The 19,107-nt window shown below is 36.3% G+C and overlaps 1 protein-coding gene across 1 annotated transcript in view; it reads left to right on the top strand.

Moving 5' to 3' along the window:
* sema3h (sema domain, immunoglobulin domain (Ig), short basic domain, secreted, (semaphorin) 3H) overlaps positions 1-19,107 on the top strand; it is a 70,204-nt gene that overhangs the window by 38,113 nt on the left and 12,984 nt on the right. The window contains exons 3-8 of the mRNA XM_038293848.1: positions 61-123; positions 638-757; positions 3,478-3,571; positions 4,355-4,474; positions 5,556-5,701; positions 6,840-6,954. Of these exons, the coding sequence (XP_038149776.1) occupies positions 61-123; positions 638-757; positions 3,478-3,571; positions 4,355-4,474; positions 5,556-5,701; positions 6,840-6,954 (658 nt within the window). The remainder of the gene's footprint in view (positions 1-60; positions 124-637; positions 758-3,477; positions 3,572-4,354; positions 4,475-5,555; positions 5,702-6,839; positions 6,955-19,107) is intronic.

Raw genomic sequence — 19,107 nt, forward strand, 5'->3', positions numbered from 1 at the left:
ATTTTTAAATGTCTATCTCTCACTTTTTGTCCTCTCTTTGCTCTTTCTCTTTCTCTGTAGCTTTACTGGCCAGCCAGTCCGGACCGTGTCCAAGAATGCCTAATGGCTGGAAAAGATTCAGAGGTGATTCAAGGCTCACTCACAGATACCGACACACATGATTAAACAAAAACAGCAGCATGCTAAATAGGAAGTAGTGTTTTGCCTTGAATGGAGTTGAGTTCACCATCATTTAGATCATCTATGGACGTGTTGTCAATCAGAATGCTGCACAGATAAAAATCTCCAACTGACAGATCAGGCCTATTCAGCTTTTTTATTTTATTTTTCACTGCATGTTGCAATGCGATACTGCCAAACAAGACCTGCCTGAAATGTTCTGCAACAATAACCCAAAACAGTCGCATGATAGATTATGATCTACTGCGGAAGTGAAGCTGATTGAATCCAATTCATTTAGGAACTGTAAACAAACAAAAACTCTGAATGCTGGTAGGGGAATCAAGATTCAGGGAAGAACAAATCATCACATTTAGGAAGACAGATTGTTATTCAAATGTTTCATGTGTTGCTTGAAACTGAAAACAGGTTTTCACATTGCTTTAATTATTTGTTCTCCGTTTTTTTCTGTGAACAGCTGGAGTGTGCAAACTTCCTGCGAGTTCTGCAGCCTTTTAATCAGACTCACCTGTATGTTTGTGGAACCGGGGCCTTTAATCCCCGCTGTGCTTTCATTGCCACCAGCATCTTCCACCAGGTAAGAAATGCAGAAACACATACATTTAAAAAAGTACATTTAACTCAGACTTAGACATTGATCACTTAATATGCTGCTTAGAAAGTTAAAATGACAAGGAGGAGTATACCTGTGCATATTATTTTAGTTAATACCTCACATTGACATTTGCACACGTTTATGGTATATTTATGTAAGTGATAGTTCACTATGACTTGGTCAATATGTTATGTACATATTTTCAAGTCAAGAGCAAATAGAGCCCTTAAAGTTACTGTAAATAAACCTGTTTGGTTCTTAGGCTGTTATAGTTAACCATATATATATATATATATATATATATATATATATATATATATATATATATATATATATATATATATATATATATATATATATATTTGTTCCCAATTAGTGTCTGAGACTTATTAAAGTTAGAATTACTGGGTTTTACTGAGATGCCCCTTGACACATTTTCGCAGTGCTTTGCAAAGTAATTAATCATTAAAACCCATTCCGTTTATTCAATGAAACATTTGACTTGATAAAACAGCATGACGTTGTGCAGAAGTGTGAAGGTCACAAAACATCAAATGTAATCTTCCAGACTTTTTACAAACAGAAATCTGAAAAGTCTGCCTTAACTTTTTTATCCTGATATCCGGTCATCTTCAGAAGTCACAAAATCTGTAAACAGATCAGCACTGGCCCATTTGGATCACATGCAAACCCTTGTATGTGGTGTAAAACCGACACTTTGCATCACCCCGAACAAGACGCCATGACATTCAGGTTGGGGAGATGTTTTCCTCAGCAGGAACAGGGAAGATGATCTGACCGGGTAATAAGATGAATGGAGCTGTAAAGATGACTGCAGAAGACTAAAGACTGAACTGAAGTTTCAGTTTCCAGCCAAACATTGGTTCTTATCCTACATATTTGTATGCTTGTGGTAAATTTTTTCTTACTTTATTGTCTACCGTGGGCTTTTACCAACACGACACGTCAGATTCAACAAACATTCTTAACTTCCGTAAATCAAGGTGAATAATTTTCCTAAACGTGATGCATGCCCCCTGGGTAAGTGAGCACACATTCCGCTAAATGTAAATCTGCATAATTACTCCTCATTATTAATTTCTATGAATTCCCACGCCTCAATGAATGATCACGCAGGTTCAAACAAAGAAGACAAAATGTAAAGGTTTGCAGATTGAGGCTCTGCTGACTGAAAGCTGAGCAGCAGAATTAAAGGACCAGTAAACAACCAAGCAGTGGTGAATAAATAATAATAAGAGCTGTAAATGTGGCTGCACAGTAGAGCAGTGACGGTGTTGCCTTGCAGCAAGAATGTTCTGGGTTCGATTCCTGACCTGGGGCATTTCTGCATGGAGTTTGCATGTTCTCCCTGTGCATGTGTGGGTTTTCTCTGGGTACTTCAGCTTGCTTAATATACACTAATGTAGCCTAAAAAGGACAGTTGCCTCTAAGCAAAACAAATGCAGTTATTTAGTGAAAAACTAGGTTTGGATAACAACTGACTAATTGCACAAGACTCCTACATCATGTCTGGAGCACTGGTAAAACATTTTCATAAAAGAGAGCAGCTTAAAAGTAGGAGAAACATTTGTCTGTCTTGAAAAGAACGGGTTTGTATGAACACCTCTTGCATGAACCACAATGCCTCTAAGTAGGCATCCATCTAGTTTATCGCTTCTTATTAAGTAAAAATGGCTCAGAAATTGTCCGGACCTTATTGAGACAAAAAAGGAAAAATGACCTTCTGCTTCTAATGCTTCTAATTCAGACTAAAGATAAATAGTGTGCTTCTTTTAGTTTTTCTGTTCGTCGGAAAAAGATTTGTTCTTAGTTGAAACAGGACAAAAAAATAAATAAAAAAATCACGGGTTCTAAATGCCTGTGATTTTACTAATTAATTTATATTTATGAATTGAAAAGGCCTAAAAAAGTGGAATTTAACTGCATATTTATTTGTAGGTAGGGCTCTGATCTTACTTGCCACCATCTTAGTTGTGAGATGAGCCCCCATATGAAGGATCATGAACTGCTGAAATGTCATCTGTGGTGTCTTCCCCTATGCTCACATAACACATCAGGGTTTTCCTTATGTCATCCGCTCAAAAAATATGACAACTCTGTGTGGCCCACCAGAAACCTGAGATTTAGTTGACATTTAAATGTCAAATACAAAGTAAAGTATGTCGAGAAGACAAACCCGTATCCTTGTGCTTAATTTTCAAAAATACACAAAGAACACATTATATAAAATAATACATGATATCATTATAATAGCTTGTAGGAAATGTTTTAGTTTTTTAAACCTTTATGTGATGTATGACTTCAGAGTTTCAAACGCACATGTTGGTGCGCATTCTTTTGCTTGTGTGTTTGATGGTGCATGTGTGTCAGAGAGCAGCTAATCCCATAAAAGGCCATGTGAGATCAGAGCAGACATGGTTCTTAGAGAAGCTGGTGACTGGTTTAAGTCTGGACTTCACACATTTTACAATATCTGTCTTTGCCCTGATTAGCCTCTGTTTGCTGCTCTCTGTGTGTGTTTGTGTGCATGAATAGCAGCCATGTGTGTTGAATTAGCTTCGCTGTACTTGCAGCTCATGTTTGAATGAATAGGGTTATGTTGAAATTGTAAAAAGGACTTCTTCAAAACTATTGGTTTATTCATCTCCTTTAATCATGTCCGTGTGGCTTTTCTTTTTCAGGCAGAGTACCAAACGCTCTCCTATGGTCGGACAGAGTGTGGGAAGGGAAAATGCCCCTACGACCCCTTCCAGAAAACAGCTTCTGCTGTTGTTGGTAATGTCCATTTTCTCAAAGTACCCATTGTCATGATAACGCTATAAGTTTGTGCTGCTTCCATTTCATTTATGATATTGTTCCTGTGATTTGAATTCCTTTTTATGAGGAGGTTTTGGGGTGAAAGGAGTTTCTGTTCAGGCATTTAGACAATACTGCAGCATCACGGCCCCTCCCACACTTGTTGCAGGAGTAAGCTTGCAGAAATAAAGTAAAGTATTGTTTTGGAAATATTTTTGTTTGAAAAATGACTGGTGAGTTATAGAGAGGAAAATACAGAGGGACAACTCATTAGAATATAGGGTTAAAACTACAGGGCTTGAGTTAAAAATAAAGTGTGAAAAGAGACAAGGTATCTCTATAAATGGTGATTTTTAAAAAATCACAACAATACTCTGGGTTTTGGATGATGGTGATAATTATTTCTAATTATTTCAAGGGACAAACATATATAAAAAAAAAAACATTCAGAGGTTGAAATGGAGATTCAGAGGTTTTACAGGAGGGGGAATGGAGTAATCTTTACAGAGGCAAGCTAGGGACGGTTTTTAAAAAATTAATGCATTTAAACATTCCCCAAAGTATTTCCTCCTCTTATTTTTCTTAGGATTTTTAGATAGTTGGATGCATTTTCTTAGTAGGAGGCAAAAGAAAAACCCATGTATGGGAAAAAATCATCATTTGCAACAGGAGGACCATGATATGCTCTGTAAAAATGCTTTTTTTTATCATCATACATTGCTGAAAAGCTGTTAGATCCTAAGTAATGGCTTTGCTGTGTAGATGGAGAGTTGTACGCTGGGATTACCTCAGATTTCATGAGCAGAGACTCTGCTTTCTTCCGGAGCCTCGGGAGTCGACATGTCATCCGTACAGAGCAGTACGATTCCACCTGGCTGCAGGGTAAGTGCCAAAGACCAAAGGTCCAAAACACATTTTAGAATCCAAAGGGAGTGGAGGAAAACCTTTTACAACATGGAGTTAGTTTTACTGAGTTTAACCGGTTTTCTTGTGAGGTTTAACTTTCAGAAACAAGTTAGTATGTGAGTCGGTCTTATAAAATATATAAAAGTCAGATTCTTTTCTAGCTTTCTGTTGAAGAGACCTTGCCTGAAATAATTCACTGTATCCATGATGGTTGGGGTGAATTACATGTGTGATCTCTGCACCTGTTTGTGAAATAAACAGAGCTGCAAAACGATTAACTGTTACACCTTTAACACCTTTATCTTAACGATGCATGTGGTGAAACTTTTTCTTGAGATCCAGTTCTTTTCTGGATGTCGGTTACGTATGTAATTTTCCTCTCAATATTTAAAACAAAACCAAAATTGTTGTTTTTTTAGTGATTGCTAAAGTTTTTTTTTTTTTTTCTCCTGATTGCTCCTCTGTTGAAAACAAATGAAAACTGCAATAGCGACTGCAGAAATATTCCTGCTTCACTTCATGTGCATTTTCATTTTACACCTACTGAGGCCACAAATGAAGTTTAATCTGATCATGACGCTAACGGCGCGGCTAGCAGTCATGTTTGAACATATCCCAGTTTATCTGCTACATGTTGGTGAATGTGCCTCTATCGAAACAGACAAAAGAAAATTTGTGAAAGTGTAAACGACATATGAAACTGAAAAGACATCAACAGCATTAAAAATAAGGAAAGCTCACCATTTGGTTGGTTGAACTCACTAAGGATTTATTGAATCAGATCCAACGAACATCTTCTACAACTTCATCTCTTAATCTCATTTAAATATTAAATGAACTAAATCAGCATCTCTAAAAGCATCCTGTTCACCCGGTTGGTGTTTTATCAGACCGGTACACTGATGTCTGCTGCCGATACTGCCAATCATCTCTGCTCTCTGTAAACTTACCTCTACCTTTATCGTCCCTTTGCTGTGTGTGTCTTCCTGCACACCACTGCACTGTCACACAGTTGATTCGCTGTAATTTGGGTGTCTTTGTGTATGTGTGTCGCCAGATGCCCAGTTTGTGCGGGTAGCGCCACTGTCTGAAACTGATAACCCAGAGGATGATAAAGTTTACGTGTTCTTCACTGAGCGTGCCCAGGAGGCCGAGGGGGCGGCTGGGAAGGTTCTCTACTCCAGAGTGGCACGCGTTTGCAAGGTATGCCTGTTAAGATAGTAACCAGATCAAATCAGCGGTTGTCTACATGGAGGTTTTGCCTGTGAATGCATACGTGCAGGTTAATGTGTCTGTGCTGAAGTCACTAACTCTGTTTCCAACTGAAGGTCCCTGTTGGCTTGTCTGAAGTTTGTTTATAAAGAATTGAAGGTTTGTCTCCAACTTCAGTCTGTTGGTTCACTGTAAAACTGGGATTGGATTTAAAAGTATATGTTAACGACTGGCAGCTTTTTTATTGGTTTAGCTTTGAAACTCATTTGGTCTGTAAAAGTTTTAATGATCTCATGACTCTACTGGAATAAATCAGAATGAAATGCCTGCTTTCATACCACAATGCTTCTTGTTGTCTGGGACTTCTACACATATTATTTTGGACTCAAAGTCTTTTAAACTGAATTTTCTATTCATTTAAACTTGAAATCTTCAAAAGTTCTTTTTAAATTTTAAAGGCCTTCTAAAGATCTAAAAAAAAAAGTGATTAAACTTGTTTGCTCATTTTCTTTTATTTTTTTTTGTTCATTAAGGTACATTGTGCAGTGTATGCTAAAGAAAAAGAGAAACATGGAAAGATTAGCTCTATGAAAATTAACTTGAAACCTATGTTAGTGAGATGAATAGTATTTGTCTGACCCTTCAGCAGTTTAGTGAGCAAAGTTTTCAGCTTAAAGCTCTTTTGGAAATTATGAGACCTTAAAAAATGTAATAATTTTTCTGGTGGAAAAAATGTTGGAATGAATTTACTTATGAAGTACATTAAAAAAGCAGATGTTTACCAAAGTCATTTAAAATTTAGTCTAACAAATAGAATTAGGGGTTTTAGTTTTCTGTAAGCCTTAATTAATCAACATTACAAGAACCTGTTTATATGGTGTGTATATAAGCTTTACTTTCTTAAATAAGAAACAACAAATATTAAAGTTTTTTAGGACATTCTAATGTTGGATGAAATAGGAAACCAATGAAAAGTTGTGCATAAGTTATATTTATGTATGATGAACTGTGTGGTTAAAATCTTTGCTTTATTATTTGTCCCAAATTTTTTAATACTTTAACCTAAAACTATGTTTCCTTGGCAGATACATGGACTGATTTTAATTAGAGTCTTTTAATTCTCATGCAGAATGACATTGGTGGTCAGAGGAGTCTGGTGAATAAGTGGAGCACCTTCCAGAAGGCCCGTATGGTGTGCTCAGTTCCAGGACCGGACGGCCTGCAGACACATTTCGACCAGCTGCGTGAGTAAAGACAAAAGACAAACACATTACAATCAGACCTTAGCAGCTAGGGTTACATCAACAGCTGGACCTCAGCCACTGACTGCTTCATAGGACAGGAATTGGGCTCAGAAGTTCAGCCAGTCTGTGTGTGTTTGTGTTTATGCTGTTGGTGTTTTAAGAAGCATTTCTTATCGTTACAACCAAGACGAGAAAGATGGCTGGTCACCTTGTGTTTGTGGTTCTGCTTCACCCCTGGTTACCTTGCTCACTGGACACAACAATCTTCATTCATTTTGAAGGATTCCCTTAATAGAAAGACACCTAGTCTAGTAGGCCGCTGCCTTTTGTGGTTTAATAACGGGTGGACAAAAACACCAGCGCTAGAAGAAAGAAGAAATATGTGCAAAAAGGCATATACATGACAGTTTACAGCGGTGGAAAAGATTAGGATGTAAAATATACAATTAAATGTAGCCTAAATGCTTGCATTGACCTTCATGTTATTGTCCCACATACATCTTCTGCAATGATCTCACATGACCTTTTCTTCCCAACTCATGGAGAACCAAGCCTGCAGAAAAAAAAAAGTAGACTGGCATGCGGCTAGTCTTATCTCAGCTATTCACGTAAACAGAAGACTTTCGGAGTAAACAGAGAGCCTCGTACAGTGGATTAGTTTGTTTATGCGGTACCTTAACTCATGAACGGTAAATTGTGTGCCCTTTCATGTAGGCCAGCTCTTAAACAAACACACATGCAAAAATTAGGAAGCACTTGAAAGCACACTAGTTGTAAGAAATACAAGTTTTTATTTGGTAAAACACATGTGCAGGTCTCGGCTCGTCTGTATACACAGAACAGTTCGGACTTGTTAGAAGCATAAACATTTCCACCCAGCATGCCCGTGGCCACGTTTTGCACATCTGATAAGGCTCCATATAAATTTGTTTTTTGAATACACTTCAGCACCACATGCACATAAAACACACAAACCGCAAATCCCACAAACAGATGATTTACACTTTGGGTCAAGAATGCTGCCCGTGTTTTGTTTATGCCACGCTCTGTCAAACTGAAACACTACAAGTCCCATAAACCTTTGCTAAAGTATTGGTTACCCGCAGACCCTTTCACAATTTTCACTGTATTACAGCCACAAACCTCAATGGGTTTCATTTGGATTTGATGTGATTAATCAGCACAATAGTTCATCAATTTATAGGGGGGAAAAAATTGTAAAAATATCTTAGTGTTTTGAAAAAAGACAAAAAAAAAAAAAACAGAATGTGGCGTGCAACTAATGGATTAATAACCACAGATTCTGATTAGATTTAACAAAACGCTTTGATGCATCAGTTGCTACTCTTCCTGTGTGTTTGAAGCCATGTGCTTGAGGCTTGGCCAATGCTGCACTAGTAAGGACGTTTTCCCATTACAATTTTCCTCTGTTCCATAATTTCTTTAAATAAACTTGGTTAATTTTCTTGTCCCTTCCAAAGAAGGGCATCCCCACAGCATGATGCTGCCACCACCATGTTTCATTATGGCGACAGGGTGTTTTTTGGATGTAAATGAAAGAAGTTCCATTTTCTTTCATTTTATAATTGCATCTTTTACTAATGTGTCTCCATATGGAAGTGACAAATATTAAGCTGGAGTATCATTGTAATCTTTCAACAATAACTTTCTCTCACTATTTATTTCAGTAAAAACACTGATTTGACTAAGCTTTTTTTTTTAGATGACTTGTCTCTACTTCTTACCATTTGTCTGAGGTTGTTGACCCACATAGTTTATGTTTTTGAAAACTTCCCACTTAGTTTTGTTTTGAGAAAAGCATCTGGTCTGCAATCACCTCATGGCTGGATTCACCAGACAGGGTGGATTGGAGTTCTCTTACCTTTCTCCTCCTGGTGTTAGAGTGGCTTTGTTCAAGTTTACATGTCTCACTTTCAATCTTTGGACTTCTGGTTGCAGATGCTGCCAGCGTGAAACAAGACGAGCCTCAGTGAACCATAGTTATTCAAACAGCAGTGAAGTAGAAGGTCAGACAGTGCAGACGTGACTCTATCTCACAAGAAAGGATTCACAGTGGGTTACTGCTGCTTTCCTCGTTGTTGTGGTTGCTGCTGTCGAGGAGAATAATGCAGGAAGGGTTCAGCACTGGAAACATACACGTTTCTGTGGCCTGCTGGTAGAGACAGTAAAATATTTCTAGTTATTTTTTTCCCAATTGTTTTTGTCTGGGTGTTAAAGTTTTAGTTATGCTTCAAACAAAAGGCAGGACCCATAAAAGTTTCCTAAAGAGGAAAGACAGGACGTGTCAGGAACAGTATGCAATGATCCTGAAGGGAGAATAGACGGTTAGACAAAGACATACACAGACATCTATCTATTTTGTATTCACATTCTAGAAAGCATAGGAAAAAGCAAGCTTAGACACATAGCGTACGTACAACACATCCCCACTAATATCTATTAGCATTAGCAGGGTCCTGCAACATTTATTATTGGACTTATGAATTTCTATAAGATTCATGTCAGTTCAAAAACACTTTGTGTTTATGGTCAGGTAAACACCAGAATCTTAATATCCAAACAAAAGCATGTCGTCATGTTTTTTTAAGGATCATAGTTTGGGGAATAATATAAGAAGGTATACATTTGTTAATATAGGTCATTTTTCTTTAGTGAATAAAGTTTTAAAATGCAACAAACAGCTAGTTACTTCTCCCAAAAAGGTACCTAGTTGTTAACACATTTACAGCACTTTCATATCACTAGTTGCTGCTATATTTGAAGGACTTTCCTGTTTTCACTACTCTACAATACGAATTCAACTGATAAATAATACATTTTTAACATCAGTTTATTCATTGATGAATTAGTAAAATGGATCAAATATTCACAATTTTGAAAAGACCGCCCTCTCCACTTAAAAAAAATAAATGCAACTAAAAAACCTGTAGAACGGCCTTACGTAAACATATCACCAGAATGATTGACAATTAAGAGGCCCACTTATTTTGACGATCCACCTGAAAATAAAAGATCGTCCTCTTTACCTTTAACTGTGGTAGGTGGGAGACGTAAGTCAAGACATCTATGATTTGCAAAATACATTATATTCATGGATATTTACATGCTACAGCTGTCTATAAAATAGGTTTAATATCTAAAAATAATGCTTTTCAGCAATAAAGATGATATAAACTTTCATGTTAATTTTTAACTGCAAAAGCACTGAGTTAAAACTCTGTTATAGAAGAGAGAGGAGGCATAAGACAAAATGAAAAATGTCCTTAAACTTCAGCAATCGTAAAAATGTTTCTATGCTTCCAGTTTAGGAATGCTGTTGTTTTAAATTGCATCACTCTTGTTGTCTGTCTCTGTCACTATGCACAAACACTCCCCCAGAGAATGTGCTATTATGACTCACTTAAATGATCAAGCTGTAGAAATGCTCTGAGTTATTCTATTAGCAGCGTAATGATATTGCCAGGGTTAGAGCATGCTAAAACACAAAATAGCATTTTAAAATTACCTGAAAGAAGCCTTTGCGCAAAGATATACACACACAAGGTCAATTGAAATGTGCAATTACCAACAACTCCTGGAGTAAAATGTTATCATCAACTGAGGCAAAGATTGAGCTCTTTGTCTACTACTACTAACGACTAACAAGGAGGATGTTGGGCAGAGTTTAGGCAAAGCTTCTATAACCAAGGATACACTGTCCCAGCTGTCTAGCATGGTAGTGGCAGCATCATCCTCTGTGGTTGTTTTATTGCCAGTGTTAGTGGTAGGGTTTAATTTCAAACTCAGCTCAAATTAAGAAAATAGTACAAAAGTAAAACCACCAAGAAAACAAACACATTTTTTAAATGGAATTCATATCTGTTCTGCTTAATATGCTCAGACAAACAGATTTATACAGAACCAGTGTCAGCTGAATGACTTTTAAGTGCAAAACATTTTGAGGTTTTATTTTCTTTTTTTCTACAGGCTTCCTTTACTGATAAAGCTTCAACAGATTCAATTGACCTTGAAGAGAGAGAGAAAAAAAGAAAAAATATATAATGCATAATTAGATAAGAAAGAAATCTAAAGAGAAATGACAGAGGGAAGATCCAGCTCACTCCTTGTTTGAACAGATAAAATGAATTGCTGAACCATCAAGACTCCCAACCCTATAAGATAGATCTGAAAAATGTTTTCTTTTTTTTTCCACACTATTTATCGACCTGATTGCCTCATCAGTAATTACAGTTCGCTACAAGTGGTACGAAAACATGTTTTGTAAGTGGGGGAGTCAGAAAATAAATTTTTCTACTCCCCCAGTATGGCTGTCTAATCCATCACTGCTTGTTTGTGCTTGAAGGGAGCCCCAGTTTGTCAGAAGAAAGAAAAAGGGAAAGAATAGATAGGGAGAGAGGTGGAGCCATCAGTCAGATTAGCTGCAGGGGCAGGGAGGGAACAAGTGGGCTTTGACCTGACAAGAGAAGAGCAAGGATGGAGGAAGGGCGATGGAGGAGAGTTATAGGCTGAGGAAAGGAGATGATGAGGGGTGTAGAAGCTGTTATTGGTGTGTTATTGCTTTTACTCTGTTAACCAGAAGTTGAGGGAATAGACGGAGGAGCACAACGAAAATTAGGAGGAGAACTAGAAATAGACTGGGCTTCGGGGGGGGATTAAATGAGAAAAAGTTAGATATTCTATCCATGGAGGACATAAAAAGATTAAAATCATGGGAATAATTCCAGTGTGGCAGGTATTGCTATGTTATGTAAAACTGTGAAATTTGACGTAGCAAAAGCAATGTCTTCCTTCCTGTGTGCAGCTACTGTTATCAGTGTCTATTTCCTCTAAACTAAAGTGGCATTTTGATTTATATTCTGAAGTTGCAAATTACAAAAAAAGTGAGTGTAAGGGCAAGGAGAATAAAAAAACAAAAAAATAAGAAGTTAAACCAATGCACAGAATGATTGGTAGAGAATTTATTTAAAATCTGATTGAAGGCAGAGTTCATAAAAGGATTCCTACAGATTTTGTTTAAAAGTTTCACATTTATAAGACATAATTTCCCATCGCTCTATATCAAGCTGTACAAGTTAATCTGAGAGATATCAAAATATGCCTTTTTTCTCTTTATTATAGATTATTAGGTTGTTACAAAAATATGATATTATAATTTTTTTCTAATTTATGCTTCTAATTGACAGATAATGGTAATTTCTGTTCAATAAAGGCACCAACTAACAGCATGTACTTCCATTAACCTTTCTGAAGGTTAATGGAAGTTTAAATTTTTCAGAAATCATTGGTATATCATTTATAAACAATAAAATAAGTGTATTTGAAATAGCTGATTTCTCATCATAAGACTATTAATATGTATATAGTTGTCTTAAGTATGATTGCTCTCTTTCCAGCTGTGACATAATACACCTAATATCCCTGATTCTGTACCTTTGAAGATGTATATTTGTGTTTTTAGACACCATAAGATTTGATGTGATTTAGTTTTTTTTTTTCTTTTTTGCCAACAACAGTAAGCACGCTTATATATTTCTTCCCTAATTAATTGAAACCCAAACGCAATTAAAAACAACAGATTTTCATCAAATATATTTGACACAACTGATCTTACTGTACAAGTGTTTGGTTTTCCTTTAAAGGTAAAAATGGTTTAAAAGGGAGAAGAAAAGAGGAGAGCCTGAGAGAATAATTAGATATAAAGCAAAGAGGTTGGACAGAAACTGTTAAGATGAACTCTCCAGTACAGCATCCTAACGTCCAACACTTCATATTGCCTTTAGAGTCACAACATTCTGCAATGTAATGTGTTGAGCTGTTGTGTTTAATAGTGTATAAAGTGTAACTACTATTAATGCATGTATAATTCAGCAGAGGCAGGAAGTTTTGCTAGAGAAATGGAAGGAGGTGGATGAAGCTAAATGCAATTAACAAGAAACTAATTAGGATCACAAAATACTCGAGACGTGGATGGAGATTAACAGAAGATCATACAGCTGGAGTCACACTGGAAAAGATAAAATCAATATATTAGTCAGAGTCTGAAACAGACATCCAAATGAAAAAATGCAGCAATGTTTGAAAAATGCCGTCAAGGTACGTTCCAGTTAGACTAAGCTTTTTTTTTTAGACAATCGGGCAAAAAAGATTTCGATTCCAGACCTCCAGGCTAGTAGAATTGGACAGCTAAACAATTGCAGTTGCATTGTTTCTATAACATATTAACTTAAGGAGTTTTTAATTGGTATAATGAAAATCAGTCAACCATGAAGGATGAAAACTGAAAAGCACATCAATTAGAACCATTGACCAGAGAAGATGGAGGACTGTTACTGTAAGATGGTGTACTAATTAAAAGATGCTGGAGGAGCAAGATGTTAGTATTCAGGGTGGCTGGACTAAAAGGGAGGGAGACAACATTGGAGACATGAGGAGAATAGGGGTATATGCCAGAGGGGCTCTGACCAGACAATTAGGAGGAGCAGAAGGCGGAGGAAGATAGGGGCTGAGGCTGCAGGTCTGCGGGCTAGACAAGGCTATCTTCCTTCAGGGGGGAAACAGTCGTGTTTTGTTTAGAGAAGACACAAGAACAAACCTCTGGAGAAAATAGACCAGACAGACAGATGGGTGAGGAAATAAATGGAAAGAAAGATGATGGAGGGATAAAGACTGGGAGGGGCAGAGAAAGTTAGAAGCAATGAAAGCAAGTGTCTCCTTAAGGGATCGTGGGAAACGGAGGTGGAATAGTGTGGAAAGGGGGACAGGATCACCACCTGATGAAGAGTTAAGAGGTAGAGAAAAAGAAAACAAAAGTTCAGAGGGAAACAAATGAGCACTCAATCTTTCTAAATTAATTAAACTCACTTAGTCAAGAAATCAGGTCAGAATGAAAAGGGAGACTCAGACTGTGTGCTGTTTGATGGACAGGGGTGTGTTTTTTTCACCCCCATTATCCTGCCAGCAAAGATCTGGAAGAGTGAGAGAATGCCTCTAATTCAGTTCTGATTTAAACTTCTCATGTATTATAGGAGATTTTTCTTTTTTTCTGGGAATGAGCCATAAATAACCAAAGTTTCTTCAATAAAGTTCTTTTAAAAGCAAAATGTTGAAATGTGTTTTCCCCAAGTTGAACAACGTTTTCAAGTAGCGATGAATGCACAATGAGGTGCAGGGAAGTAGGAGAGTATCTTTGAAGCTCAAGGCAAGGATTCAGATTTTCCCTACAGGGATAAACCAAAGTTTTTATTAACTTTACACAGTACTTCTTCAAAACCGTGCTGAGTTTATTTATTTTTACGTGCTGTGAGGTCTTACTTTTACCCTGCTTTGAAACACTGCACTTTATTACACAAAGAGAGTTTATATTTCTGAATCTTTAGATCTTATTTCTTTGTCATTTCTGCCACATTTTCACGTTTTTGGTAGAAATTATTTTCTTTTATTGTACCGTGTTAACAATGGGGATGATTCAAATCATGTTAAAGAAAAAAAATACACAAAAATGAGCAGAACCTCATCAAGTTTTACTCTTAGTAATCCTTTCAGTAGTTTTTAAAACAAATGTTCTGTTCAACCGATATATATTGTTGAAAAAAAAAAAAACAAGATAAATCTTTTGTATTAGCAATAATATAACATTTTTATGCATGCTAGTTTCATTATTTAGATAAAAACACATCCAATTTATAAACACATACACTGAAACTATATTTACTCATATTAATTTTGAGTTGGAGGCCTTGTAGTACTTATCTAAATTATGCTCCTGGGTTATATTGAACACCTGTCAAGGTTTTGTTAAATTCATCCATAAAAGACAAGAGTACTGCACAAGTTTTAGTCAGCAGAGACATGACCGTCCATCTAAATTGGAAGGCTGGGCAATACAAAAGCTGCTAAGTGAATGGGAACTCTGGTGGAGCTGCAGGGGTCCGCAGCTCATGTAGGAAAGCCTGCTTACAGGACAAGTATTAGCTGTACACTCTACGCTTCTATTAAGGACCAAGATGTTAGCCATTTTTGAAAGACTATTCAAATAAATGTAAAGCATGAAGAAGGGTGTGATTTGCTAAGAAAAACTAACGATTATTTTCTTTATGCAAACTGCTTTATGAAATGGTGTATCATCCTAAATAAACCATCCTCATAGAGAAGTACTGTGGTGGCTGCATCATGCTGTGGGAATGGTTTTCTTCTGCAACAACAGCAAACCTGGGGGAAAGACAGCTAGGGCTAGGGTGGAGGTTCCCCTTCTAGAAAAAAAAAAAACTCTAAACAGTCAGCCACAGCTACAGCTGGTTAAATAATATTAGAATGGCCTAGTCAAAGTAGAGACCAAAATGTCCTATTGAAATCTGTGTCCTGACCTAAAAACTCTCGTATTGACTTAGTGCAAATGTGTAGCACTTACTGATTTAAATTTCCTAAAAATTCTAAAATCCATAAAACCATTTTACTCACTTTCACTCATAATTATTCTCTGTTTTAAGTTGTTTCATCACAAAAATACCACCACAATACTATGAAATTATGATGTTATGATGTGAGAAAACTAGGAAACATTAAATATGCATTATGTTTATTGGGCTCTGTAAAGTCTTATTTATTAATCCAAACCTCAGACTTGCTTCCAGCTACTCTACCTCTACGACTCATCACTTTTATAGATAATCTTTTTAACAATTATATGTACTGTGGAAGTCTGCTGGCGTGATGGCGATTGGGATACATTTTTAAACTGTTTTATTGTGCTTTTTGGTTCGGAGTTAGATGGATTAAAAAAAACAAACAATTAAATGGCACCTACCAAACTGGTTGGAATCTTCTAAATATAAAAAACCCTTAAAGAGCCCTTAATTTTTCAAGAAATATGGCTATCTTTTATTTAAAACTACAACCTTATTCCCTTTACTTTTTATGAGCTGTAGCACTTAGTTTCCCAGGGCATGGGGCATGTACATCATTCAGATATCTGAAATAATAAAGCAAGCAGCCATAAAAATACCCTTTAAGCCAAGTTGAAAGTAGAAAGAAGAAATGATTAAGTTAATAATCTATTATAGAAGCTGAAGACAAAGGGGCATACTTTAAAATATATAAAACTGGAAAGAGAAAGAGAGGACAGGGAAAGTCAAAAGTTCAAAATGCTAATAAAATCATTTACACTTTTGTATATTGGGATGAATACATAAAAAAATACATTTGTGTTGGGATTTAGAACTATACATGCTACCGTCATGCATATATGTGGCACCTCCTGATTTTTCTCTGTGTGTGGTGAAGATGTGTTGATGCACGCTTTGCTGTGATGAGATGAGATTAGTTGTGGTTTTTTTGGAGGCCACCTGAAGTTGCAGGAATGACAGATAGGAACGTGGGAACTCTGATTCAGCACAGTCTCAATCATTACACCAACTTTAACATGGAAGAGGTGATGTTATTAAAGCCCTTCATCATTAAAAAAACAAAATTTTTAATTAAACAGTTATGTTTGATTGATCCCCACTTCTCATTCATTCAGTTTGCTACATAAAAAAAAAAAAAAAAAACTATAATTAAGGTTCAGTATATATAGAAAAAATTTCTTCTGAGTTAGTTCCTCTTGTAAAACAACACAGCTTCCTATTACCTCAAAGATAGTTATACAGATAGGCAATCTTCTGCTATGCTGCAAAATCTGTGTCTCAACATCAGCCAGAGTGCTGAGAGTTTCTAAGACTTTCAAAGCTGTTGGGCAAACAAACCCCAGAAGCTGAATCAAGTCATGTATTTATAGATTATCACAGCGTGCCACCCAGAAAACAAAGCGCTCTGTTCTCTACGGCTGTGATGGGATGATAAAACCTTCCTTCGCTCTTATCTGAGACAAAAGTGCAAAAACAGAAAGGCTTTGACTTATTGTGATTTAAATAAACTATGAAAGCTAAAGTTTCTACTGAACCACAACAACAAATAACTGAATACTACAATAAGGTGTCACTGGAATTTATTTTATTTAAGAAAAGGCAGAAGAGCATTGTTAAAACGTTCTTTCCAAAGATAAACAAATCTACCAAGTTTGACAAGTTGCTCTTGTTTCCTCAATTGTTAGATGAAGAAAAACCTGTACTTGTCATTTTGTACAGTTCAATTTTTCACCCGCCCACTATTTTTATATTTTCAAAGGTCCTGTCACATATATTTAATGTTTGTTTAGCATGTTTGTGGAGATCTAAAACCTTAAAGCAAAGAAATAACAAACAAACCAATGAAAAAAACATTTTCTTTTCCCATGTTATGGAACCTAGACAGGATCAACCCTCTAATGTAAAAAATGAAGTTAAAGCTTTTACAAAGTGAGTTTGTTAGATCATTTGAAACAGTACCCATATTTATATGGTATAACTCTGTTCATTTCTAATATATAGTATCAAACTAATATAGCAGTGTTTTATACTTGAACACATGCAAAATGTCTCTGTGCAGAATTAAGGCCCGATCTACTAACACACCAAACAAAGAGCACTAAACCGTTCATGCAGAATAAACAAATGCATAAATAAAAGGTACATGCAATAAACAGCTGTGTTGTAGGTGATTTAATATAGTTGCATGTGTAGTTGAACATTGCATGTGCAGTATTTGTATATGTATGTAGTTGATTACAGGTGCAAAAAGTGATGCAGACCACTCTATTTAAATGAGGATTTTGCATACGCTACTGGCTGTCACTATGGATGGTTTACATGGCCAAAGGCAGCTGCAGTATGCCACAGCATTCCGTATATATAAGGTGTGGTCTTACTGTGATAAACATGCAGGCAGTGAAGAGAAATACATAACTAAATAATCAGGACCTATCCACTATAAGATAATATGGTAAATATGCTTTTGGCATCTTGATTTTCAACTGACAACCACTGAAGGTCATCATGTCAATTTCTGAAAGTGATGTTATTTAGATACTTCCTTCTCTCTCAAAGACCATTTTAAAGTTATTACTTTAAATAAGTGCTGGAAAGGAAAGGGGGACAAAATCTTAAATCTGTTTAAGTACATCAACAATAAGTTTTTATTGATTTAAATCAAATACATCTGATATTTTTGAGCCACTTAGCTGCAAGGTGGTTGGAGAGAAGAGATAGTAAGTAAAACTTTCTTTATTTCCATCTCCTGTAAAGAATACTATAGTAAATGCAGGCAAAAAAAAACAACAGCAACAACAACAAAAAATAAAATAAGAAAAAAACCATATGTAATCTGTACAGCCCTGATAGAAAGAGAAATTAAAGGCTAGTGGGAAATGCACAGGTCTACATTACCTGTATGTGTCCACACTAAACTGATTTGTACTTCTCCTGCCCGTACGTCTCACAGACATACATCTCACACTCAGTGCATGTCTTAAGAGGAAGTAGTGTTTTATTTAATGTATGTCTACATTTTACCCTAAAAACACTGGAAATCTCTTGTTCACCCATAAATAAAGCGTCTTTAAGTTTAGTCAAAATGAGCTGTGTTAACTTTAAGTTTGCGCTTGTAAAAAACAGCCCCTTCAGTCACAAGCTATAAAAAAGTGATCTCTACTTATAACCTGTATTTTTTTTGGACTTGCTCCTGTTACTGGTGACTTGATATAGAAATATGGCATATAAAACTGCAGCAGTCTGTTAAACGTATTGGGAAACATTGCTTCTGCAGTAATGAAAAGGGTGGGCACACCTTTGGGTGGGTGCAGCAGTTTAAACCCATGGAGGCCTTGACCACTGACAGCCGGATGGCATCACTGCTCAGGACTCATTTCTAAACTGTTATTTGGTCTAAAAAAGATGCAACATGTGCTAAATGCTGCTGCTCTAAGGGAAGATTCATCAGAATCATCTGGCTGAGAGAAACATTTTCTGGTCATTTTTAGCATTAATGAAAAACTTTTTTTGTATTCATGAAATGGGATCAAATTACTTCTAAGTACCTACATCAAGCTATGCAAAAGAGAGTATGTTATCTAACAAATGTAGTTCTTTATTAATATAAATCTGTTCCCAAAAGCTCAATCCCGGCAGTCTGTGTTGTTGACTTGAGACTTTATGGCACTGAGCTTGCTTTTTTCTAATCCATAAATCCATTTCTCTAAATTCTACAGTGATTTGTCAGTTG

This window comes from Cyprinodon tularosa, unplaced genomic scaffold, assembly GCF_016077235.1.
Source record: "Cyprinodon tularosa strain WSP-4 unplaced genomic scaffold, ASM1607723v1 ctg330, whole genome shotgun sequence".
Classification (NCBI taxonomy): domain Eukaryota; kingdom Metazoa; phylum Chordata; class Actinopteri; order Cyprinodontiformes; family Cyprinodontidae; genus Cyprinodon; species Cyprinodon tularosa.